At 36.7% G+C, this 27,752-nt stretch overlaps 2 protein-coding genes across 13 annotated transcripts; one reads left to right on the forward strand and one right to left on the reverse strand.

Moving 5' to 3' along the window:
- The first annotated feature begins 1,210 nt into the window (after positions 1-1,210).
- On the forward strand, positions 1,211-13,744 carry LOC103720216 (V-type proton ATPase subunit D-like). Of its 11 annotated transcripts, none has more exons than XR_005512152.3 (5): positions 1,211-1,506; positions 2,303-3,195; positions 4,495-4,643; positions 11,636-11,715; positions 13,241-13,744. XR_005512152.3 is itself a non-coding variant. In XM_039127263.3 (3 exons), exon 2 carries the CDS (start codon positions 2,375-2,377, stop codon positions 3,167-3,169), a length of 795 nt encoding a protein of 264 aa, XP_038983191.1. In that variant the 5' UTR covers positions 1,211-1,506; positions 2,303-2,374; the 3' UTR covers positions 3,170-3,195; positions 13,241-13,744. The 11 variants fall into 11 exon arrangements, 4 of the variants coding, with proteins under 4 accessions (XP_038983191.1, XP_089780539.1, XP_008808041.2 ...); XR_005512153.3 differs by having other exon boundaries at positions 11,639-11,715; XR_005512154.3 differs by lacking the exon at positions 4,495-4,643.
- Positions 13,745-14,286: 542 nt separating this feature from the next.
- Positions 14,287-27,194, reverse strand: LOC103720215 (transmembrane protein (DUF616)). 2 transcript variants are annotated; one of them, XM_039127261.3, is made up of 9 exons: positions 27,036-27,194; positions 26,744-26,910; positions 25,769-25,816; positions 25,553-25,600; positions 20,324-20,679; positions 17,592-17,803; positions 17,061-17,317; positions 16,792-16,970; positions 14,287-14,718 (listed from the first exon to the last, which is right to left on the reverse strand). In XM_039127261.3, exons 2-9 carry the CDS (start codon positions 26,898-26,900, stop codon positions 14,644-14,646), a joined length of 1,332 nt encoding a protein of 443 aa, XP_038983189.1. In that variant the 5' UTR covers positions 26,901-26,910; positions 27,036-27,194; the 3' UTR covers positions 14,287-14,643. The 2 variants fall into 2 exon arrangements, with proteins under 2 accessions (XP_038983189.1, XP_038983190.1); XM_039127262.3 differs by having other exon boundaries at positions 14,287-14,491; positions 14,642-14,718; positions 26,744-27,177.
- Positions 27,195-27,752: the final 558 nt, after the last annotated feature.

The raw sequence follows: 27,752 nt of genomic DNA on the forward strand, positions 1-27,752 counted from the left end.
TGTTTGAGCTTGTTCTTGTGATCCGAGATCCATGGTCGCGTTATGCCAGCCATCGCTTTGGGGCAGCTTTCACTTGCCAATGGAGCATGCAGAGAGTTTTTGAGGGTGGGAATAACATTTCCCCTGCTGCTTTGTTGGAAGTAGAGAAATAATACAGGAGCTCATGGAGAGTTGCATTTTAAGATTTTGAGTACCGCAAGAGACATTGTTGCAGAGATTGAAGGTACAGCTTGGTTTGATTGGCACATCTTATTGCAGGATATGATTGCCTGGCAATAGATCTCGGAATGGCATTGGTTTATTCTAGGCTGACTATTTTATCTGAAGATTTGGCTTCGGTGTTGAAAATTATGTTTCCTCCATGGTATCCCAAATCTCGAAAATTTAATCTTGTAGGGAATGTAATCATTGCGATTCTAGTTTTAGTTATGAATTAAATGCATTCGATTTTTATTTCAGTTCATTCTAATTTTAATTTTAATTTTGATTTTGGCCGCAAATCAAATACATTCTAGATATATAATTTAAATCCAAAAAGGACTCCTCATGAGACGTTATTCGTTGACTAATGTAAGGTTGGGTCTACATTTATGCAGCTCCGAATTGTACATCGTTCCCCACTTCCTCGTCGGATGCGGTGGCATTTGGAAGTTTGCCCAGACCAGTTTTCTCGTTGCCCGTGGTATTACGAAATTTTGCCTTCCCAAATAACTCGATACAGACTTTCTAATGCAATCATCAAGAGACCATTGACAAGATTGTCGGCACACTGGTCCACCCAGTGTTTGCTGTCCATGATCTGAGAACCTAGATAAATGCATCGCTGCATGTTTCACACAGCTTCGTCACTGTTCACTGGAGGAGGGAAAAAGCTAACTCCACGTAGTTTTTGTCGTCGAACCAGTAAATGTATCATTTAGATGTTTTTTCTTATAATTGGGGTTGGGTGTCGCAATATAAATCCTAGTTGAATGCTCACCCATCCGCCACGGCCGCGACCGACTCGCCACCATAATTTTTTTTTATTATATTTTTTACATTAGTTGCTTATACTAATCGTGTGTGTGAGTACAACCAGCTGTGTTAGAGAAAAAAAACAAAAAGACAACTCAATAGAGCTGGAATAATAGAACTTTAAGTCCAAAAACTCTCATTAGAATGGTGAGCATTATGGAAGCCTGAAAGTCATTGAACTTTCTCACCATGATTCCTTTTTTTCACTCTATCTGTTTATGTGACATGGGCTCCATTAACACCTGTACGGACTCAGGCTAGAGCCCGAATCGCGGGTTGCTATTAAGCTTCGGCCGGGACTGGTCTTTTCTCAGGTCCGGACTACTCGTAACTCTCGGGTAGTTGGCCCTGATTCCCGTTTCCAAGGGGGGAGGAGATTCTTTTCTCTGCTACGTCTTCTTCCTGCTGAGATTTCCGGTTGGAGATCTCAATCGGAGAATTCCGTTGAGGAAAGAGGGATCGCAGATCGCTGTGGTCCTGATCGATTATCTGGTAAGCATCCAACGAAATCGTTTCGGAATCGTTCGATAATCAATATTTATAGCAATTTTCGAGAAATTTCCCTGTAAAAGCGAACAATTTGATGTTTTTTCTTGTTTCTGAGGCCGATGACGGGGGGTGGCGCCCTAACGGATCTCAAGCGGTCTGATAAGACAGATGTTCATTCTGGTTTTTCCGCATGAAGCGAGGCAACAATTGTTGTATAATATAGTACAGTAGTTTTTACGATTTTTTAATATTTCTGATATTTAAAACTCCCTTGATCATCCTCTATTTTGGATATTTATGGGAAAGAATAGGCTATAGCTAGCGGAAAAGCGAAAAAATCTAAGGGTTTTTTTTTAAAAAAAAAACAAGATCGTGTAGTCGTTGTACAAGCTCTGAGAAATGGTATTAAGCAGTTCATTGGCTCAATTTTCATATTATTAGTTTTGGATATTTTGGCGAGATTTTGTGATGTTTCATGTAATCTAGTGCGTCGTCCATTTGTTTAGATCTTATAAGGAAATAGTAAGCTAAATCCGTAGCAGAGACGGTACTCTAGGCTTTCTCGTGAATATTGCATAGAAGAATTAAAGAAACTCTGATCTCCTGACCCTATTATATGCCCTAAGTAAGATTTAAAAAGGCCGATTTTGTTCCTTGATTACATAATTTTTGGGTGAATTTTACGAGATTTTTTTTGATTCCTCCTTCACTTTAAATGCTTTCAGGTTCATCTTATTAGATTTTGAAGGCAAAAAAAGGAAAAAATAGAAAAACCTAACCCTAGCTAAATCCCTTGCAGAGGTTTGATTTGTAGAATTTCCTCCGAGCATCTCATAGAAGATTTCAACCCTAATCTAGTAACTAAGGAAGGATGTCCGGCCAAAGCCAGCGACTGAATGTCGTTCCCACGGTGACGATGCTTGGGGTGATGAAGGCGCGCCTCGTGGGCGCTACCCGCGGCCATGCCCTCCTAAAGAAGAAGAGCGATGCCCTCACTGTCCAGTTTCGAGCAATCCTAAAGAAGATCGTCACTACCAAGGAATCGATGGGTGAAATCATGCGTGCCTCCTCCTTCGCCCTTACTGAGGCCAAGTACGTAGCTGGTGAGAACATCAAGCATGTTGTCCTCGAGTCGGTTAAGTCTGCCTCCCTCCGTGTGCGCTCCCGCCAGGAGAATATTGCCGGAGTCAAGCTCCCACGGTTCGAGCACTTCACTGACTCAGGTGCTGGCGATACCAAGGCTGACCTCACTGGACTTGCCCGTGGAGGCCAGCAGATCCAGGCTTGCCGTGCTGCACATATTAAGGCCATTGAGGTCCTTGTGGAGCTTGCCTCGCTCCAGACCTCTTTCCTCACCCTTGATGAAGCCATTAAGACCACGAACCGGAGAGTCAATGCCCTTGAGAATGTCGTCAAGCCGCGCCTGGAGAACACCATCAACTACATCCGGGGGGAGCTTGATGAACTTGAGCGAGAGGACTTCTTCCGGCTGAAGAAGATACAGGGGTACAAGAAGAGGGAGGTTGAGCGGCAGCTCCAGGCTGCGAAGCAGTTTGCTGAAGAGCAGTTTGCTGAGAAGGTCTCACTCAAGAAGGGTATCTCCATTAACTCTGCCCACAACTTGCTTGTTGCTGGGGCTGAGAAGGATGCGGATATTATCTTTTGATGTGGGAACATTCATTTGGTGATTAGGTGGGTTGCTCTCATGTTGTTTCCAATAAAGGTTTACTGGCTTTTTAGTAATATTGTGCATATTCTATGCCTAGACATTTTTATTAGTCAATGGTAATAATTTCTGTGACCAAATCCATTATTTATCTATTTATGCATGTATTGAACTATAATGTCAACGAATTGTGACTTGGCCCAAAAGAGGAAAAGGTAGTACTGGATCAAATAATGTAGAGATGTATCTTCTTTGTTGTTTGAAGCTCGTAGGATTTATAATTCAATCCTGAATATCATAGTGGCAGCATATTAACCAATGTGGTGAAGTCAAAAGATCTGCCCTATCTTCTAAAGCAAGGTTGCATGCTTGTTTTTTCTTGATTTTAACTCTTATCCTGATGTTTGGTGTCATTTTTTTCTTTCCTGTGTTCTCATCCAATTGGTCACCTCTGAGTGAAGATTTCTGGGCTATTGGTTCTTTCAGATATTGGTTCATGAGTTAAATGCATCCACTGCTTCTTCTACTCCTCTTAGTTGTTACTATATCTTCCTCTGTTTTTTTTTTTTTTTTTTTTTTTTTTGCATATTTGCAATCATGTAGAAATAATAGGATTACCAGTACTGACTACCTTTTTTGCTTAAAATGATTCTTTCTCATTGAAGTAATGATGAACCCTGATTTTTTTGCCATTGATGTTGGTGCACAAATGAAGACTTAACCATATGAACGAAGTCCTATTCCGCTTAGGCAAATTGTTTATCTTCCATATATTCTTATCCTAGTACGCAATCATCATTAAGTGGCTTACTCATTTTTCAATACCCTTGTGTTATTTTTTATAAATATTTTTCATCCGTCTATTGCTTATCTTCAGTTTGTCCCCAATTTTGCTGCTACTTTTAATCATCCTCATGTATGTAAATTTCTATATTTATAAGTGAAGTTTTGAGTGTGAGGACGAACTCCACGAGGCCACTTGGTCATCTTAGCATTTACATTCAGTGGATATATGGGTGAGTATCCATATTCCACTTATTGATACAATATATAACTTATTGGCCTTGGCTGATATAGGCTAATATAGCCCTAGATGCATGTTGCTAAGATATTATTGTATCAATCAAATTTTTAATATCCTTTAGATGTGTTGTTATAGGTTCAGTTTTCTAGTCACTGAATACTAAAGTTAGACCATAAAATGACAACTTATCTGTTTTTTACTATATCGACTGAATTTTCTATATCCTGGTTGTTATATAGGCCAAGATTTATGGACTTTTTGATCATTTAAAAAAATTCTAAACTTTCCTATCTGGCTCCAGATATGCTCATACCTCAGCCCCTCCTGCTATTGGTTACTCATCAGATTACGAGGGTATTGGAGATATAAAATTGCAACAATGCAATCATGGGGCTGACTGTCTATGCTGATGGGACACTTCAACTAACTTGTCACATTGCTAAGCCTAAGGTTTCAAGCTCAACATTATTTTTCATTTAACCCAACATTCAAGATGATTGCCTAAAATTATTTTGTTGGTGGCTGTTTGATTTCACACCTCTATGAATTTAAGAGAGACTTAAGCTATGAATGAACCAAGCCTGGATGTAATTTGGATGCTTTTCCATAGCCCACTTTGAAAAGCGTCAGATCTAAAATAGGATTCTGTTATCTTCGCTTTTCATAAAATCCATGCTAACCAAGATGCCCCTAAGAGTTGCCTACCTTTTGGTTTATTCCAAAATTTTTAATAAGGCCATAGCTTTGCCCTGTGGATTTATTTCTCTAGTTTTTGTTTCATTTTTAACTGTCATTATTTGTTTTAGTAGGCTTTGTGATATATCCATATCCTTCAAGTCCCCATGTATTTTCAAGTCCACCCATTTCCTTCTTTCACACTCAAGTTGGTGATACACCCCTAGTTAATTGTTATAGAATTAACTTTCTACTACTCTGGTTTCTGTTCTTTACCAGACTCACACATGTTATGAGTTTTGGCTCTTAATTCTTTTTCATAAGTTTACTTGAAATGTAGACCTTTCTGTTACACCCTTGATTCTAGCTTGTATTATATTACCTTGCTTTTATGTAGGTTGTAGAGGTAAGAAATCTTTTGCAAGTGCTGTAATTTGTTCTATTTGTTCACTATTACTTTAGGTCAATCACTTAGGGAGAGAAGGGGGGGGGGGGGGGGGGGGGGTTGCTGCTTTTCTTCTAGGAAAATGTGTAATCCCCCATGCTTTTGGATGCTTATGAACAAATTTTGTCTTTATCACTCAATTCCACTATTACGAATATACCGATGCCTGTACTAGAGTTATTAACAAAGTGTCCTTTGTCAATTGTTTTATGTTACTCCAGATGTCATAAGTTCTAAACAAAAGTGTAACATCACTTGATTCCAGTAATCCCCATACCGTTTATTTGAGCTTTAGGCTTTATGGAACCTTTTTTCCTCAATTTGTATCTATCAACTGCTATGTTATTTGTCAATGCAGGCTATTATCTAATATGTTCTCACAACACTCGTTCACATGAATCTTTTTCCCAACACATTCCAGTAACCTCTCAGCTTCAGTGGCCTTATATTTTTTGTATTGGGTGTGATGATACTGTCTTGTATAAGCTCTCTATCTATATATTCTCTAAAGATTAGATTCATATGAATTTCAAGCTTCTCTGGTTTACTTGTTTTTTAGCTATATCCTTCTTAGCTATTACTAGCGTCCATCTTACTTTTCACATTTATCCATCTCTCTATTTGCCAACCTTTTGAAAAATACAACAATTTTTCCCCTTAATATACTTGTAATCATTTTCTTTTAAGTTACTGGCATTAACGATCTTGCAACACCCTAGAAGCACATTATCATCTTCATGCACTCATTAAATTAAATATTAAGATCTTGAGTTAATTCTTTTGAGACGATATGCATTCATAAGTTTTTAATAATGCTTTGACACAGCTGTAGTGTTATTTTGGTTGCTTGCCCAGCATATTTGTTGAAAGCTTGTGCTCGAGTTGTGTGACTGCATTTCCCCATTTCCATGCTTTCTCCTATTATTCCTTTTTTCCAACTGGCTAAAAAGTAATTTTTGTTCAGAATATCATTACATCATTAGGTTTTAGCAAGACTCAATTAAACTAATGAGAAAGAAAAAAGCAAAAACCCCAATAGAATAACAATTTATTTTCACAATCAATTTCTTTTTTTCTTACGGTCTGGTAACTTCAACTACACAATAGATAAGATTTCTATGCTGACGGCATATAGCGACATACTGGTTATATCAAAAACATGTTGTGTAGAGTGTTTTGAAGATTTTACAGAAGAAATCAAGCTATATGGTTCTGTAATGGATCGGTAGCTTCTTTAAGATGGCGCAAGTGAATGGCTCAAGGGTTTGGATTTGAAGAAACTAGGTGATGATCAAACAGAGTTAATCCTAATGTTAGGAGGTTGAATAATGTGCTAATAATGATCTTATATACATCCATGTTTCTCTTGTCTTTGTGGGAAATTAATCATGGACGAGGTGACCTGTACGCCATGACCAAATACAAGCATCAGAAGCGTTGCTTGCCGGCTTTTCGCAGCACTAATTTGTTATCAGTTTTTTGAATCAAATTTCACTATTCATTCCTTGTTTTGTCTAGCCCATATTCATGACTATATCCCACCATCACTACTGAAAAATGATATTAAGGCATTCTCTCTTTTTTCTTGTTATTTGACCTTACCTAGCTGGTCTTTTGTTTTGTTCTTCCCCTTGTGGATGCTTTTCTGCAGGCACCATGCTTGCGCCAGCTATTATATATTCAACAGTGGATGGATAATTGTTTTTATTCTAAGCTCCATTTTTTCATGAATCCAGATCCTTGGACTGCTGCTTTCGTCTTTCTTTCTTTCTTCTAGATAGGTTTTATCGTATCATACTTTGCATTTTTTTTGTTTGAAAGTGGGAAATTGAAACATAAGTCAGAACCTAAATTGGAAACTGCCGACCCAGTTTAATTTATATATAAAATGTTTATTCTAATTTATATGGTGGTATTAAATTCCTAGTAGATCTATCTAGAGGAAATATGACTTTGACATTGATTTGGCTACCCTAGAATTGTATCTGTTATCATATGTTAAATTGCTAACGACAGAAAACACTAAACACGACTTTTTGACATTTTATTGTCAAAATATATTTTTTAGATTATTAAATAGCAAAGCTAATCATCTAAAGGTTTTTAATAATTTAATATGTTTTGAAAGGATGTCTAGTCTGTTATGCTTGACTGATTTTGTATTTCTTCATTGTGTTTTTTTTTAACATTTTTGCTTTTCTAATTTACATTTTTCAATTTCTTTATCATATTTAGCTGAAACTGTTGAACTAGAGTAAAAGCGTGGAAACTGCCAAACTAGAAGCCATTTTTTTCAACCTAAACCAAAATCAAAACCAACTTCTCAAACATTCACATCCTTCTGTGGTTTATCTATTTAAACCCATATTTTTATGTGAACAGAGCATCCTGCTCGTTTTTTATCTTTTGCTTGTAATTTGCAATTACGGTGTCATCTTTTGCATATCTCTTGGCTTCACAAGCACCAGAAATTCGAGTAGAACAATTTTTTTTTGGTCATTCCAGTGGTAATGTTTAGACCATCTTCTATGCCCGTGCTTCTTAGGCAAGCTTGGGCTTTCATATCTAGAATCTGGATTGTTTTGAGCACATGACAAGTTATGCTGCATAAAGAGGGGTTGTTATTATGAGGACTTCACCTATATATGGATTTATGGATAACCTTTCTGCTAGAGGGATGATCATTGCTGTTATATTCCATCTTTGTCAGCAAGTTAGTTTAAACACCTAAAAGCATCAAGTGTTCAAGAAGTTTGAAATTTTGAAGAAATGCTGTTGGATGGTATAGCCAAACTAACTCTTGTGGCTGCCTCCTCTTCTATTCCCTATGGCTATACCATCTTAACTGCAAAATGCAGGACACAAATTTATTTTCATTCTGTCATCTGTGAATCCTTGATGTCATTTCTGGTTTCTATGTCAAAAATAGAGTAAATTTTTTGTGCTCTAGTTGTGTGACTGCATTTCCCCATTTCCATGCTTTCTCCTATTATTCCTTTTTTCCAACTGGCTAAAAAGTAATTTTTGTTCAGAATATCATTACATCATTAGGTTTTAGCAAGACTCAATTAAACTAATGAGAAAGAAAAAAGCAAAAACTCCAATAGAATAACAATTTATTTTCACAATCAGTTTCTTTTTTTCTTACGGTCTGGTAACTTCAACTACACAATAGATAAGATTTCTATGCTGACGGCATATAGCGACATACTGGTTATATCAAAAACATGTTGTGTAGAGTGTTTTGAAGATTTTACAGAAGAAATCAAGCTATATGGTTCTGTAATTGATCGGTAGCTTCTTTAAGATGGCGCAAGTGAATGGCTCAAGGGTTTGGATTTGAAGAAACTAGGTGATGATCAAACAGAGTTAATCCTAATGTTAGGAGGTTGAATAATGTGCTAATAATGATCTTAGATACATCCATGTTTCTCTTGTCTTTGTGGGAAATTAATCATGGACGAGGTGACCTGTACGCCATGACCAAATACAAGCATCAGAAGCGTTGCTTGCCGGCTTTTCGCAGCACTAATTTGTTATCAGTTTTTTGAATCAAATTTCACTGTTCATTCCTTGTTTTGTCTAGCCCATATTCATGACTATATCCCACCATCACTACTGAAAAATGATATTAAGGCATTCTCTCTTTTTTCTTGTTATTTGACCTTACCTAGCTGGTCTTTTGTTTTGTTCTTCCCCTTGTGGATGCTTTTCTGCAGGCACCATGCTTGCGCCAGCTATTATATATTCAACAGTGGATGGATAATTGTTTTTATTCTAAGCTCCATTTTTTCATGAATCCAGATCCTTGGACTGCTGCTTTCGTCTTTCTTTCTTTCTTCTAGATAGGTTTTATCGTATCATACTTTGCATTTTTTTTGTTTGAAAGTGGGAAATTGAAACATAAGTCAGAACCTAAATTGGAAACTGCCGACCCAGTTTAATTTATATATAAAATGTTTATTCTAATTTATATGGTGGTATTAAATTCCTAGTAGATCTATCTAGAGGAAATATGACTTTGACATTGATTTGGCTACCCTAGAATTGTATCTGTTATCATATGTTAAATTGCTAACGACAGAAAACACTAAACACGACTTTTTGACATTTTATTGTCAAAATATATTTTTTAGATTATTAAATAGCAAAGCTAATCATCTAAAGGTTTTTAATAATTTAATATGTTTTGAAAGGATGTCTAGTCTGTTATGCTTGACTGATTTTGTATTTCTTCATTGTGTTTTTTTTTAACATTTTTGCTTTTCTAATTTACATTTTTCAATTTCTTTATCATATTTAGCTGAAACTGTTGAACTAGAGTAAAAGCGTGGAAACTGCCAAACTAGAAGCCATTTTTTTCAACCTAAACCAAAATCAAAACCAACTTCTCAAACATTCACATCCTTCTGTGGTTTATCTATTTAAACCCATATTTTTATGTGAACAGAGCATCCTGCTCGTTTTTTATCTTTTGCTTGTAATTTGCAATTATGGTGTCATCTTTTGCATATCTCTTGGCTTCACAAGCACCAGAAATTCGAGTAGAACAATTTTTTTTTGGTCATTCCAGTGGTAATGTTTAGACCATCTTCTATGCCCGTGCTTCTTAGGCAAGCTTGGGCTTTCATATCTAGAATCTGGATTGTTTTGAGCACATGACAAGTTATGCTGCATAAAGAGGGGTTGTTATTATGAGGACTTCACCTATATATGGATTTATGGATAACCTTTCTGCTAGAGGGATGATCATTGCTGTTATATTCCATCTTTGTCAGCAAGTTAGTTTAAACACCTAAAAGCATCAAGTGTTCAAGAAGTTTGAAATTTTGAAGAAATGCTGTTGGATGGTATAGCCAAACTAACTCTTGTGGCTGCCTCCTCTTCTATTCCCTATGGCTATACCATCTTAACTGCAAAATGCAGGACACAAATTTATTTTCATTCTGTCATCTGTGAATCCTTGATGTCATTTCTGGTTTCTATGTCAAAAATAGAGTAAATTTTTTGTGCTCTAACTTACAGAACTTTGGATTATCTATTGAGAAGATCAGCACAGGAATTCTTTACATTTTCTCATGGTGTCACTAAATTCTATTACTTTTTATTATCGTAAAGTTTTGAAGGAGGTCCATTGCTATAGGTTTGAATGGTGGGAATGTAGGAATCCTATTGAGTGGATTTTGAGAAAACAAAATGATGTTAGATGAAGTGAGAAAACAAAAACATATTGAGAAACTTTTGCAGCCCTGTGGAACATGACAGATTGAGTGGTAAATATTTTGTAGAATGAAGAGCTCTAATGATCTCAAAATTAGATCTGTTGGAAAGCTGAAGGAAAATTGCATGCTTTGTTAAACACTTAATCAGAGCATAGATCCAAAAAATGTAAAAAAAAAGGAAGAAAAGGAGATTTGGGAAGATTTTAGGATCAACGGAGGTGATAATTTTGGATAAATTGATCTGAGAGGATAATAGAGGATGATAGATACATAGCATCCCTAACAACCAATATAGGGATATCTGTATGCCTTTTATGAACATTACATGTATATCTATTTTTCAAGCTTAATTTCAGGTCTTTTGGTGTTAACTAGCTGCATTAGTGTCTATTCTTGTATGTTTTCTCATAATTGAACTCAATGACCAAGGTCTGCAGTGTAAGTTGCTAGAACTTGGTATCCTCCATATGAATGTGATGGTGTGAGGCCCTTCTTACCATACAATGCTTAATCACATTCTGTCACTTCGTATTTAGGTGTTGTTTCAGAAGCTGACATTATTTGCTATAATACACTAAAAAGCTGCTTGCTGTCACTTCGTATTTAGCTATTGTTTCAGAAGTTGACATTATTTGCTATAATACACTAAAAAGACACCATTGTTTCAGTGATAATTCCATGGGATGACCTGATGATGTTTCTTTGATGCATCTTGGTTCTAGTGATTGGATTTGGGGCAGTTGCAAGGAAATCAACAGCAGTTGCATCCAGAAGAGTACCTTTCCTTCTCTCAAGTAATGGTGTATAACCATTGAAAATTGAGGGGGTAGATTTTATTGCTTCAAGCAGGATCCATTATTCCTAGAATTAAACATTATATAGAAACCTTAGAATAACATTACGGTTCACAGTTGTCATCTTAAGTGATCCAATTTAGAATGTTTCATTAGCCTGTTCGGCTTAGATTTTTTTTCCTTGTGGCTCACTGTTGTATCTTATTCGATGCTCTCTGTTTGGGTAAGATTGTTGTTATCATGATGTTTAAATGCTTCATATTGATCAAGCTAGTCAGCTTATTATGAATTAAAAATTGGTGGCAGAAGATAGCGTGGAGTCATTTACCTACCTGTGATGTCTAATGACACAAAAAGCTTTTTGGTTGTGCCGGAAAGGCTTGTGGGTAAGCATTTCTCTAGCAGCATTTTTTTGTGCTTAAATTGTATGACATGAAGATTAATTCAGAATAAGACACTCTGAAAACAGCATAGAACGTTTGTCGGGTATGCTCTCATGTCCTGAACCTTGATAGTGGATTAGTGTTGTTATACAAAGTGATAGTGTAACCATGGGATTTTATTACTTTTAGGCCCTGCAGTAAATGAACATTTAATAAATACATACTTCATACTTACCTTTCTGAAAATATATTTTTATATATACACTTCATATATACCAGTTATGCATAACAAAAGCTTCATTTGAATTAATAGAATATTGTTTAATATTTTTCTCAACACAGCATTTCTGACAACGGGAAAAAATAAACATTGCATCTTAGTTTAATTTTATTTTGAGACTATGATGAAGTACAAAAAGTGAAAAAGGAGAATGGTCAATTAGTGATGGAGGAACTCTCTAACCAAAAAAGAATTAATGAAAGAGAGAAGAAAGGAGATAAGCAGGTGAAAAGTTGGGGTGGGAAGTCAGCTGCTGTTTGATTATGTTTAGAATTTATTAAATCTTCATTTAGTCCTATTCATCTATTATCCAATTTTTTGTTTGATGTGATTTTTATATATTGCTAAGTTCTCTCAGTATATTTCTAATTAAAAAACTTATTTCTGTACCAAGCAAAAAAAGTTATTTTCAGTCAACCTTTTACTAAAGTCATTGTTTGCACCATGGATTGCAAAGGTATTGAGCTTGTATGAGTACCAAAGTGTTGGCTATAATAATCAAAGCCCTATATCTGATCACTATTGTCGCCCATTTTTATTAATTATTTTATAAACTAAATACAAGTAAATCAAAATTAAATTATATTAAGATCTAAACTTTATCTTTATAAATGCAATGCAAGTACCAATAGTAATTTTTATCTGTTATTCTTAACAGGCATGTAAATGCTACCACCAAAGCCTGATTACAAATATGACCTCAATGCTGATTTTTTATAATATCAGTTGGAGGAAATTTCTACAATAAGGATGGGACAGATTTTTAATTAGCCATAAAACTTTGATCCACATCCATTACATTGGAATAGTTTATGTTTAATCAAAAAGTAAATATATATAATTTCTGACACATATCAAAAACTGCCTTGTACTCGGTTGTGAAAACTTCTTACAACTTAGGTTGATTTATTATTACAGCGGCCCGGTTAGATCATCTGAAAACAACATGCTTTAGTAACTCAAAATGCAAACATGCTTTAGTAACTCAAAATGCAACTCAGAAAGTCGATCGGCTGGTGTGTTGTGCTCTCATTGCTCTCTTTATATTTGCATTTCCAATTGTGCCACATAATCAAGCAACGTTCATGGTGGAAGACGGCTGACATTCTAGACTGATTTTTTTTCATTGCTCCGTATATTAAGATTCATTTATCTTTCCTCGCTGGTATCAACCAGCTTACTCATGCCTAATGGGCAGAACTTTACCAAGACCTTCTAGAGCTGAAGTTGCGCTGCTTGCTTTTGCAGGACTACTTCCTCTTGGCTGCGCCGCCAGTCCGCCGGCCCTTCAGCTCCTCTGGCTCTTGCTCTCGGTATCTCCGGTCGAAATCCCAAACCATTCCTGGATAGTGATCCTACCAAATTAAAATGTCCAGCGACCGCCATTTGCCGAAGGGCTTGGTTGATCACTGGGCAACCTACTTTGGATGGCTCTACATGGTAGAATACTACATGGTCGAACATAGCTAAAGGACACGAAAAAGGGAGTTCCTCTCCAATCCCTCTCTCGCTCGAGAATCACAAGGAGCCACGACGCCTAGGCAGCAGCTAAACGCGATTGCCAAGCCAACAAACCTTCTTTCATGTGATTCGATGGCAATATTCTTCTACTGAAAATGGTCATGGAAACAGAATATTCCAATCGATATCTTTTAAAGTATCACTTTATGTCAGCAAAGATAATAAGGGCCAATATTTTTGTTGTGAATTTTACACAAAAGATCTATTTAGCTATTGATTTTACAGAAGAAAGATTGAATTTTCCGTACCCATAATTGTTTAAAAGTTTCCGGATATTTTTGCCCCAGGGTGCAAGTGCGAGATAGGTAGTACATATTTACCGAACGCTCAAAACACTTTCATTGAACGTCTAATACACTTTATATGATATCATATCCTTCGCTGCCCAGTATCTTTCCAAATGGATGCCTCAAAACATATACATACTATGATTGAAAACGGGGAAGAAAAAAAAAAAACTGCACCTAATGTACAGTACAGATCTGGTACAATGCCTCTAGCTTAACAAATATACAACCCAGGAACTGTTTGTCCAGTCAGTTGTTTCACATGTACAAATTAACAGAACCAACGAAGTCTAATGCACACAGATAAGATCGAATTTTGCATCATGCTGCAAAACATCCCTGGTATCTCATAATATTGAGTATTCTTCATTGCAAATGTGAAATTAGCGAGGCAGTTACTACCAAATCAATTGTTGTACAACATTTTCAGAAACATGCTAGGAAAATGTGATTGGCTTTTGTTAAAAAATAGTTAGTACGAAAGAATGAGAAGCACAATAAAATTTGAATTGGACGGAGAAATGATATACAGTGAATTTGATGCTCTCAGAGAGAGAGAGAGAGAGAGAGAGAAATCAGATACATAACACCAATTACAAGACTGCACATGATGACTAGCCTGAATGTCCTCTGAAGAGCCTTATGCTTTCCTTTCATAGTTCTGGATATAAATCAATTCAGGTACATCAAACTGCAGAGAACTTCAGCCGTCAGATTGTCTAATAGCAGCTGAAGAACTGGCAGCTAGAACTGCCCATCCCCATGATAACCAAGCTGGAATCTGATAGTAATATGTAAAAAAAATCCTCTACCAAGAAGAATTTCTCAAAAAAAAATTCACCATCAAGAAGCAGGTGGAGGATGTGAATCTTCTGTCCTGTGATGAAACAATTTAGCTATTGCCCTCCGTTCGCAGTCCTGTGTCATACCAAAAAAGAGGGGAAGTTAAAAGATTTAAATAATCAATCAATGGTGCTGTCACAAACTTCTTTTCAGCCCATCATCATTTGATGATGACGATGCAATAGTAATGTTGTACTGTCCAAAAAAGTCCCAAGAATGAAATGAGTGGTAACTCACATATTCTCTTCTTGTCCGCATTCATTAGGTCAGATTGCTGAAGACAGAAGGAAATGGAGCTTATTCTTCCCATTTTCTAAAACACTGGTGGATTCTATCAATTCAAGAATCATCTGTATCCTTCAGAATTTATTGCTTATAATGAGTCTTTCTTAAAGTAATGGGTTGTCCCAACTGGAATAATTTAAATGCAACAAGGATAATAGCTGCCTTCCTTATTTTCCATTTATTGTTTACCCTAGATATGCCATATCAACTACCCTATCCAGCAATAAAAGTACCTTACTATTCATTACTCTACATGCATCAAAGTATAGGAGATCCACCGAGAGATTTTTCACACAGAGTACTTGTTACAGCCTCATATAAAATGATGTCTTCATCGCATATTAAGAATAAAGAATCTGGGTACTAGTATGATCCATTTAATGACAGAAGGAAAAAAAGAGAGGAATAAGGAAAATTCTCATCAAAATACCTAATTGTGAATGTCTGCAGTAACAAATTTTGATTAAAAAAAAGGACTAAAATGGATAAGCTGAAAACAAAAATTAGAAGTATATCATTTTTGCATTATAAACCTGAAAGTTATGAGGAGCAAAAACACTTTCATTCAGGTAGCCATTCCAGACTCCACCTTCAGTATAACAATGGAGGATAGGACCGTTAATCAACAGATGAAGCTGATAGAAGAATGGAAACTGAATTTGTCAAAGGTAGGCCTCCATCCAAATCGATGTGTCTGTTTGATGCTTTAAAAAGAACACTCGAGAAATAATCTAACAATCTAGTTAGAGAAAACACCCATTTTTTCAGGTTTCTCATAAGTTACTGGTGCAACAGCAACTGAGGAACCTTGCAAACTACAGGTGGCCTCAAAGGTTAAGAATCCCATCATTCAAACCCAGCCAATTGCTGTTTGAGACAATGGAGGGCTGAACACGAAAGTGGATAGCTAATGTGGTACCTTAGGGTTCCATCCTTCTATGATCAACATCTAGAAAGAGAACTGCAGACACAACATTTAACGTTCCGATTCATTCCTGATTGAAGATTTCCTGAAGTTTAGCTACTAGATTAGGGCTTTATGGGTTATTTGGGATTATAAAAGGAGTTTTAGCGATGAAAAATTAAAACACAAATGAGTTTTATGGATTTATGGTTTCAGAATCTTGTTCCACCTGTCATAATCTTGTTTACTGATTTTTACTTAGGTCAGCTCTTGAACCTCTAATTTAGACCAAAACTTTTCAGAATCTTGATTGTCATGTCCTTCCCCATCATCAAAATTCTAAAGGCAGGTTTTCTTGACCTTCTATTTACCTTCAATCGCTGTTGTTCTGTATAGAGGCTAGAGACAGAAATGGATCTGATTAGCCCTAACGTATTTAATCTTTTCCCTAGGTCCTCCCACAAGTGACTGACCATCTCTAAGTGGTCCTGCATCAGCCACACATGAAGCCACTCCATCTAGGCTTTTTTCACTTTGTTGGTGGCCAAGTTGTACCTTAGTCACCAATAGGAAGCTTGCAAATTTGTCGCGTTATCTGAGTAACATCGTACACAATATTGTAGTTACATACAGATGCACATTTCCAAAAAAAATTGTAAACTTCTCATTCTAATTTAATAAGTTTTTCTAAGTTTTAAAAGAACGAGATTCTGGATTTCAAAAATGGTAATTGCACATGCCTGAAGTGCATGAAAGTAGTATGGCAAATGGGCATCCTATCTGGAAATAATGGCATAAAAGCTTCATCCCCTAGCATTAGTAGTTTTCCTATATTAATATGATTTAATAATCGAAAAGAAACTTAAAGTCATAAGTTAGAGAATAAATAATCAGGCCATCAAAGTTGAGGACTTAAACCTCATTATAATAAAGCTCTTACCAGGGTTTGTTTTACTTACCTTAAACATGTTTAGGAAAAATGGTTTTCCAGGATTCATTCTTCTTAGCTTCAAGAAAGTGTATGCAAAGCTCAACTGATCCCGTGAGGTAAACCGACTCACTTCATTAAACCAAAGGCACGAAAATAAATTCGACATGGGTGTGTGTGCACGCACAATAAATGAACCTTCAGGTACATCTGCAAAAACACAGTAATGACAAAATCTATCATGGGATGACAAGGGAAAAAATAAAGTTGGTTCAACTAAGACATGAAAATGACACAGACAACTCGGAAGAGGAACACTAGGGTCAGACTCGTTAAACTTGATCAGACCATCTGACTGGTAGAATTGAAACTGTTCATCAATGGCAGAATGATTATATTTATTCAAGCGCTTGTTTTGAAGAACTTCTTCCCAAACACAATGGCGGTCATAGTGGCTTGAAATAGCATATTCTGACCCCTTCCGCCATAAAAAGTATTCAAGAATCAGCAGAGGATCAGCTTGAAGACGCATTTTGCTATCAATCCAAATAGAATACCTGGAATAGATAAATACCAATTAATGAACCCATTTCCAACATTTGCACCATATACATCCAGGATTGCAAAAGAAAGATAATTTGGTAACATAGTGTAGAATGGCTGGCATTCATATAATTCTGAAAACAAAATCATCAAGGTTGATTTGTAAGAATAAATAGATCTATATGCATCTTTTTAAAACATGAAATATTTGACTTGTAATAAATATCCTATGATTTACATGTTATACAACTCAGAATACAGAACAATATTCTTGGGAATTTGTCTTACCTAGCTGATTGGAAAAGTCGGTGGGACAAAAATTTCGGCACCTTCCCAGATTTCCGCATATCTGCATATGGTAAGTTATTCACTAAAATTATTCTCCACAGACCAATGTACCCGTTGTCATCGGGAATTTGTCCTTCTGAAGAAAGTTTTGCCAATGTTAGCTCATCCAGGAACATCACGAAGCATACATTCTTCTTAGAATATGCGCGAATCTGTAACATTTACAAACTGGTAACATTCATCAAACCAATGATATAAAACTTATAGTAGACAATTGTTCCACAAACAACAATTTGCCTAATCATGGTCCTATTCTCCTATTAAATAACATTAAGGAGTTCCCTTCTTTTGAAAAAATCAAGGAGCAATACACCTTCAGAGATGTTATTTCAATGTGAAACATACACAAGCTGGTAACATGTGCAAAAATTTAAAGACCAATATCCTTGGAAAAGTTACAAAAAAACAAAATTATGCATTTCGCTCCATAAGCAATCAACACACTCAAAAATCCTCCTGTTCTACAAAGATTGCTGAGGCACACAAAAGAACAGATATATCTTTCAACATTTGAAAAGGTTTCAAATAATTTATCCAATTCATAAAAATCAATGGCTTCATAATAACATGGATAACAAACGTGTGACAATCCCCTTCAGTATCAAGCATGAAATCGATTGACTAAACAAACTCAAATATAACATAAGCTAAGCAAAATGCTTTAAATACAAAATAATGAAGAATGGCAATCGCCCAATTAAATGAAGAAACGCCATATTCAACATGGGTATTCTTAAACATTAAACATTCCCCTGACCTAACTAAAAACAAGATAAAATCAATCAGCAAAAAATGTGAAATAATCATTAAAACTATGCGGAAACAGATATGTTTCAATGACCTGTCCCACTTCCCTTAGATGCAGCATGGCAAACCAAGCTTCAGATGCCCAGTTAATGGCTTGTCATAGCCATCTATCTCATACAAGTTGCTTGGATGATGAAAGATAAGGTATTCAAAAAGATTAAATAACAATATTTGTTTGAACAAATATAAGCCACATGGTGGATGGATATCAAAATTGAAATTCTTTAGAAGAGACTCCATGTTGTTGGAAGAAAAATGCTTGATCATTAGGGACTAATCATTATTAGATGGAAGTTGGGCGAGATTTAGAAATTTTTGGGACAGATTGTGCTGATTTATGTTATGTTTGCAAAATCAAATATGCAGGTACTTTAGTTGGTGGTGAAGGAATGAATTCTTTTATGATCACAAGCTGAAGAGGGCGAAATGAATCTGAAACCTGGAGCTTTTAAGTGCTTTCTCTAAGATTTTTCATTTTTTTTTCTCTAGGTAATTGTGAAGATGGTGATCTGAGAGGAGAGTTTCCATACATACACTAGAAAAGAAAGATGCCATGACAGCCAAAATGAAAACGTTCTTGGATGCGAAAAAAAAATAACATTGGAATAAGATCAGAATCAATAGTTTTCCAACATACAATTTCAAATCAACTTGCACATTTTGCTTATATGTTAATGGTATGGCAAGTTAGCAAACCATCTTCTCCTCCACTATAAGGTGGCATGTAGAGTGTGATATTTCTTATTGTTGTCAGGGTTGCTTAGGCAGTTCAGCATTGCAGCTCCACTTCACCCACTGATGTAGAGCATATGGAAAAATAAAGTTTTAAACAGTTAAACAGAGCCTTCTATTTGTGATTAGAGTTGATATTTGATAATAAACAAATGGTCTGGTCTACCAGCATGTTTGAAGAGGTAAAATTCCTTCATCTTGCCTAGAGATGGGAATTGGAGTGTGATTGGACTTAACGTTGCAAAATTCTTCTGTTGTCCAACGTGAAGGTCTCCTTCCCTGGCAATCCCTAGGTTTGACTACAATGTTAGCTTCTTTAGCAACCCACTGGCTTCTGTTTATGGTTAAGTGGTACAAGAATATATCGGTGAGATTTAACTGAAGGTTTCCAATTCATTCTTGGTGAAGACGTGATAAAAACTGGAGGCCAACATCCTTGCAAAAATTTTCCAAAGAGGGGAAAAAGATTGGAGTAACAAAAATTCTCTAGCCAACAATGGCAAGCCACCTTAGAAGTTCATTTCACTGTTTAATGAGAGGATATTGCTACAATGTGGCGATGTTTCATTGTCAGTCTTGGAAGTATCACCAATATGGCAGATTTCCTTACTCATGGCACTCTGATTAAATCAATATACACCAGAAAAATTACACAAGCTTATGGGTTCCTTCAAAAGCAACTTTGCCATCTCTTAAATTACTTTTTTTAGGAAAACATATATTTTTTCAAAATATTTTATAGTTATCAATGATAAATGAGAAGTTGAACCAAACGGTAGATGTGAACACGGCAAAATTCCTGCTTTAACACATTAAAATATAAACCAAGTACCCACTTTATGACTTAAAAAACTTCAAGAACCAACACCGAAGCTAGGCATATAGAGGTGATTATGGTTAAATTGATCAGCACGAAAAATATAACACGGCAAATTTGGCACATAATGCACTTGTCGATCTCTGGCTTTCCTGGTCAGCAAATACATGCGTTGTTCACACGTGGAAAGATATGAGGCCTGTGTCTTTATTCATGGATATACGTACATAAAGATATACATATATATACATACATACATACATATAACAATGCTAAACGAAGAAGTTGGTTGCCTTTGGATTAGAAAAGTGCATACCTTACTCTTTGTTGGCCTCCTCAAAAAATCAGAGCTTCCAAAAATGCAAGATGATACCACAACTTTGCAAGTAGCCATGTATTCTTTGTCCTTCTCATGCAAATCAAATCCAGTGCTAGGGAATCCCTCTGGTCCTTTGACAAAACCACAATGAAGTGTTTGACTTCTAGCATAGTATGAGTTCTCTCTTTGTTTAAGGGTCTGATGTCCACCAAATCGAGGCTCAAATACATTGTTCCCACGAGGTATCTCCTCTTTAGTGATGTATCTTAGCAAAAATTGTGTAAAATTCATGTAGTTTTCTGGCTCCACAAGGTCATCAACTGACTCCAGAAATCCAACTTCACATTGAACATCTGAAATGTTCATCATACAAAAATAAACAGTCATGGGAATAAGTTTTAGTTGAATTAAAAGAAAAACTAAGTAACCTTAGAATCATGTAAGAAAAATGAAAGCATTATTAAGAGGCTACAGTGATCTATTACGTAGAATATTCTATGTAAAAAATCTTTGATCGACAAGCAAGACTGTGATTTCTATATAGCATAAGAAAATTTTTTAATATTTTGGATTAGAGATGTTTCTTGTTCCATCTTAAAAGTGCAGTACTTTCATACTAAAAAAAATATGCTCTGCAATATTGCAAAATCTTTTTTTCGCCGTTGTAGACCTCCCTCAAAGTACTGGCAATTTCTGTAAATCAGTCAGGAATGTCCTACCTAATTATCTCTTCAGTTCAATTAAAAAATAACCTTTTCGAAGTCTCCAGAAGTACCTCAAACCAGTCACTAACTACATAAATCTGTTTCCATCGATCAGTATCATTATATTTATCCAATATCTTCATATGTTTTGGCATTTTGCTTTCCCATGTTTAAGATGATAAAGTCAAGTTACAGGTTCACCATTTTGTCTATTAGACAAGCATAGAATGGAAAAACTAACACCAAACAGATAGGCCAGGGATGCTAACCAACAAAAGGTTTGCAAGGTTCTTCCTCACTGCAACACTGGCAATAAAATTGTGTTTAACCTTACCAAATTCTGGTTAGGTTTTTTTGGCATGTACAAGCAAGACTCATATAAATTTCTATATGCATGTTAATGTGTTACAACACACATGTCCTAATTCTCCTCAAAGCTTCATATGTGCTATGTTTGCCCCAGGCAGCTCAAACACCAACTGCTCATGCATATCATATGGAAGCAAGAAATGCAGTATATGAAATGCAATATTACCTTTTCCCTCCAATCAGGCCAGACAACCATCTCATATAACGAGTGGGTTATTTTGGATTTTCCAATAATATTCAACTATGGGATTTGATATCATAGTATAAAGATGTCACAAATGTTGAGAAGTACAACTTTATGTAAATCTCCACAAGCATCCTGTACAATTAGGCCTTCTGTTGATCTCCACATCAATCATAATTATCAAGTAACAATAATTCTGTAAGTGCTATTTTCTTATAACACACAAACTAAGAAGTCCAAAAGATTCTTCTCATGCAAAAAAAAGGGGCAAGGAGAAGAAAAACAATAACAAAAAGCATAACTAAAAAACTAATGAGGACCAAGAGATAATAATTGATGCATCTGTATTTTAATGTTATTCTAGATACTGGACATTGTTCTAACGAGAATAATTAATGAATGTAGATTATCTTCCATATATTATGAACAAAAACATCTGAATGACCATGCACTTAAAGAAGGAATGAACTATCTTAGCATTTGTGAACACCAATAAGTACAATCACATTGGTGAGATCCAAGGTTTTAAAAAAACTTTAGGTGAAAGACAAGTGACTAGGGGACTGCCAAGCACTTAGGCACTAGGCAGGCGCCCAGAGTTCAAGGCGGTCTCATGAATTAAAAAATACAAAACAATCATAAATACGAGGAGATTCCTTGAAAATATTGAAGATAATAACAACCCACAAAATGTTTCATATATTAGTAACCAAATCTAAAAGTAAGATAATTTTCAAAACATCAAAGGCATTAAATTTAACATTACAATGAACTACTAAATGATATGATATCATGAAAACTTTTAAAAATGAGACAATAATGAAGAATAGTATTAAAAGCATGAAAACAATGGTATGACCAGCTAATAAATAAACTAATGAGACTATAGAGTATAGACTATACCAATTTGTTTCCCAATCCTCCTCCTCCTTTTTGTTTTTTTCCTCTTTAGTCTAGTAGATGCTAAATTCCTTGGACAACCACCACCAGCAACAGCAGTGTCAGCAGCGCCACTAACAGCAATGTGGCAGCAGCACCACTACTGTCATCAGCAGTTGCTGTTTCCAATGACACCAGCTACAAACACTGCTACTCTGAACAGCCCTTTGCAGTCCAAGGAAGGCTAGAATAGCAGCTTCAACTGTAGAGCAGCTGCAACCCATGATGCCAACCCCGACCAACACTACTGGTCCCAGTGACCAAACACAAAAGAAGAAGAAGAAGAAGAAGAAGAACCAGAGCCTCAATTGTAGGGTAGCTGCTGCTGACGATGGCAAACCCACCAACATGATTTTGGTTCCAGTAACCAGACACATAAAAAGAAGAAGAAGAAGCCCCAACTATAGGGTAGCAGCTGCCTATGATGGCAAGACCCACCAGCACTATTGCTTCGAAGAAGAACAACAAGAAGAAGACAGTATCCTTCCTGATCACCAATTGTCATTGACTGTGAAGTCCTCGAGCGCCGGTCACCGCTGTTCATCTTTGTTCTTCCCATTGTCTTAGGGATTAGGCCCTAGGGCTCATTCCAATAACCGCTCCATTTGAAAGGGAAAGTTGGAATGGCTGATGGGTCGGACAGCAAGTCAAAAATCAATACCTGACCCAAGCTAATCTGACCTGCTAAAAACCAGCCCAGGCACCCAACTTGAGAGGTCGCCTAAGCGTTGATGAGCATCCAAGCGCCTGCTTAGTGGCGGGCCAAGGCAGGGTGTGTGGGGGCTTGATTTGCCTTAGGCAGCTGCTTGGTTGAGCGCCCAACCTGCTTTTTAAAACAGTGGTGAAATCCACAGGGGGGGGGGGGGGGACAAGATACCCTATTCCATATCTATGATGCGTAAGGGGATATCTGATCCGAACGAGGGAGATAGAATCACAAAGCCTTCGTTCTGATCGTTCAAATAGGAGAGAGAAATGTTTTTGGGACCAAGGGGTTATATTGGGAAGAGCTCCCATACACTTATGACTCTCTCTGTTACAGGTCTCCCCCCCTACTACAGAGGCTATCCCTTCCTTTTTTAACTCCCAAGCTTCTTCCCCTACTCTCTCTTTCTCTCCCATAATCCCACGAACCCGACGTGGACCACCTCCTCTGGAGTGAGCAAGATGTCGAGTGGTTATGTGGTGCAACTGCATGGAACAAAGAACTGGCTTCCCATGCTACTCCCCCACATCCCACGTTCTCCCCAATAACCATGCATGGCTCAGAGGTACCTCAAAGCCTCCCGGGTCCCACGTTGCATGAGATTATGCCATGCAACAAAACAAGCGCGTCACGCGGGTTAGTTCGGAAAACTTCCCCCATCCCTTGTGCATAGTTCTTGAGGTGGGACCCAGGCGCGGATGCATGATGGCTCGGGAGTAGGCTTGGAACACGCATCCCACGCTCCTCACTCCCACGTCCATGCAATGGTTACCGTGCATGATGCGGGATGGCTCGGCTCGAGCTTCCTCCTGCTTGGCGAATGTATGGGACTCACCATCATCTTCACGTTGGGATGCTTTCTCCTCCTCGCATGGAACTCGGAACACACGTCGGGTATGGTTCTCCTCGCATGGAACTCGGAACGCGCTTCCTCCCGCGCGTCGTGTGATTCCACTGGCGTGGGGCTGAGACAACCAAGACACTCGTAAGTGCTAGAGATCGTCCCGGATCAATATCCCTCCTACTTAACGGATGAGTCTACTCCATGGGGAGGTGTGGAATAGACTTATCCCCTCCCATGTCATTAGCCAAATACTATATGACCCTCCATTCTTTCTATCCATTCATTAGTACACAAAAAAGTGGGACTGTAATTTTATCTTTGCAACGAAAATCTGAATCATCACTAAATCCAGAGGCATTAAGCACACTCTATCCCCTTCTCTTACCCTCCTGCTTACTCCTCCAACCAAACACCAAAAGGCATTGATCCTGCGGAATCCTACGGAATAAGCCCATTACTTCTACAGAACCTCAATAATTTTTTCTAATTCCCTCCAAGGTTATTTCATGACCACCACAGCCTAAGAATATGGAACCATTTTGTATAATACAAAAAGGGCTAGAAAAAATGAATAGAAAGTAAAAAATGTCATTTTGGTCTTTATCAAAATACTTTGTTGACTTCACTCTATCAACATCTCATATTAGGTGATTCAATTTCTTTTATGATTTTCAAAGTGTTGATACTTTTGGCACTTGCCATGAATGGAAGGGACCTCTAGGCACGCGAAACATTAAGTGATGTGTTGAGATTAGCCTAAAGTGACAGTAGTAGGAATAGATTTTACACTTTTTTAAAAAGGAACTTGAATCTAGGTGTCAGAATTCAATTATAAACACAAAGCAGTTTAAACACAAAGTGTTTCGTCATCTCACCATTTCTTCCCTCTCCTATCCATTAGCAGAATATAACACATAATATAGTCATTCAAGTTGAAGCTCATATTGAATGGTAAAGTTAATTCAGTAGTTCATAATTTTATGCAATTATGTCTGTTCCTAAGCAGATAGCATGGAAGTGCCTCTGCATAAGTTCTTTTATAACTATTTTTTGTTGGACTCTATACACCCAAACAAATTTTTCAGGTAATACCAGCCACTCCTTTCTCTTGACACCCTTTCTCTGAACATTTTGTATAAAGAAGAAGATGAAGAAGAAGAAGAATGGGAATAGTCCGATTCTGGAAGTCAATAATAAAATCTTTGTAACTTAAGTTTGTTATATCTGGCACAAAAATAACATATAACAGATGCCATCTTCAATGAAACCTATTAGTTATCACATATAAACAATTGAATTTAAGCCAGAAAGTAAGTAATACTATCCAAGTATATATCACTTGGATTAAAAAAGAAATTTCCTATGGAAAAATTATGAAAAATATTATGGAAAGGACAAAGACACCCTTACACACAAAAATGCACACACAAAAGAAGCAAAAGGTTTAGAAAACATGAGAAGGTTAAGGGAAAACTCTTACGATGTTTGCGAGATTTGGCTCTTGGAGGTCTAGAGAACTCCAGTTCACCTGCAGCACTAGCATGTGAAACATTACTTTTATTGTAGGAAAGCAAGTCCAAATTTTACAAAGCTATTGCACTTACAACACCTTCTTATTCAGCACCAGTATAAGAATGTTGAACCTAAACAGAAATAACAGTTATGCAGTCATGGGCATGTCTCCAATTGCTCTTACCAATTTCATCTACAGAAATTCCTTGGTTCACCAGCCCGTGGCGCAAACCTGATGAAAATACATTAGATTTCTTCCACATGAATGTAATGAGTATAAAGAACAAAAAAGCTTGCAAATGGCACTAAAAACTCCAAATTGCTAAATCACAGACTTTCACAAATAACAGAACAAAGATCATGTAATGAGGAAAAAATATCTCGAGAAAGAAAACTATACACACCTAACTTGGTAGAAAGACATGAGATGGTTCAGAGATGAAACATACACAGGTGATAAAGCAGGTTGTAACCAAATTACTTATATGGGAAACATTAGATCATGTGTTTTACTTTAATGCTTGCAATTATCTAATTGAATTAATATTGTCTTGAATCTACAAGGTCCTCTCAGAGATCTAAATTATTTGCTTAAATTGGAGATCAGCAGTCTTATATGCTTACTATAAGTTTAACTTCAGCCAAATCTGGTTTAAATTAATTCGACCACCGGTGGGACTCCCATGGAGAAATTGGAACAACCCCGGCCTATAGGATTTAAAGTTGCCATTTAGGCCATTTAAAACCTTGTTTACCGTTGTCTCTAGAGAGACAAGAGAAGCGACTGGACTTTATCCCCTCGAGAAATGGCCTATATGGCAACTTTCTCCCAGCTACACTGTCATTATCTTAACTACAAACATTAATAAGAATGTCAACTTCCAATATCTCTTCGTTCTTTACTCCATACTTCTACTCAATTTTGAATTGCCTGCACATATTTTATGATAACAAACATGAGATAGTACAATCAGCGTACTCAAGCCCATCCAATTACGGAGGAGTCGAGACACACCAATAAGTCTGGAATTATGCTGAAAAATAAACCGAATGGAAACATGAAAAGAAATATTTAAGCGATTAAATCGCATTTTAGATAAAAGCAAACCTTTTGAAAAAAAATTAAGAAGTACGATGAGAAAAGATTTCGGAAACTCACCATGGAATTGGACCTTTATATCGAAGAAGGAGAGATAAACTAAAGAAAGCAAACAGAGCGAGAATATCCAGAGGGGGCATCTCCGCTTCCAGACTCGCGCATACCTTCTCCACCGGCGAGATCGCGACCACTCGCCAATGAGCCGGTAGAAAGCCATTCCAGGATCACTCCAATTGGGAATTTCGAACCACGGAACAAGTTAAGAAAACTCGAATTAGAACCTCGAGAAATACCAAAAATTCATCGAAGAATGAAGGGAAAATCGCGCAATTCCTGCAAGAGTCGGGCTTACAGTTAGGGTCTTAGAAGAGATATTCGGGAGATCGGATCTAGAGAAAGACCGAGATGCAAAGAGAGGGGAGATGAATGAGGCCATGAGGGTCGGACGGAGGTTCTTCTCTCTCTGACCCGCTCTCAATGAAGGGCTCGTACCAAGATCCCGTGTTCGTTCGTCATAAAAAGTTATGTTGTAATTTTTTAGATAGATAGGGAGTTAAATGTAAGTGTGTCGGTGATTTCTTCTACTCGGTCCGGTTCAACTTTTAGTATAATTAGAGACTCGGAATTATAGCTCAACTTTTTCTGTATAACTGGATTTAAAAATTTACTATTTTTTATTCAATTAGAGACTCGGAATTATACCTCTTCTCTTCTTGATAAATTTCAATTATTTCTTTGACTCGTTCCCCTATGTGCAGGTGTGCCTTAATTTATTTTTTCTTTCTTGACTGTGGACATGTTCGGTGTTGTTTTAGAAAATTCTTTTATAATTTTTTTAAATAGAAAGCACTCATTAAAAAAATAAACACTTGGTTACATTATTTGCAAATATTTCTACAATAAGTCAAAAAATGATTTTAAGAGGAACTGAAATACCTAGCTTCGATCTTCTTGCCTTTTTTTTTTATGCGAGATAACTCATTCTCTTCCAAATATGGTGATTTTATATGCAAAAAGTAGTTACCAATGATTAAATATATTAAAACATCATATTTGCTTAAAACATGTG

Source organism: Phoenix dactylifera, chromosome 7 (genome assembly GCF_051530095.1).
Source record: "Phoenix dactylifera cultivar Ajwa chromosome 7, Ajwa_hap1_PhDact_Kaust_v1.1, whole genome shotgun sequence".
Taxonomy (NCBI): Eukaryota; Viridiplantae; Streptophyta; class Magnoliopsida; order Arecales; family Arecaceae; genus Phoenix; species Phoenix dactylifera.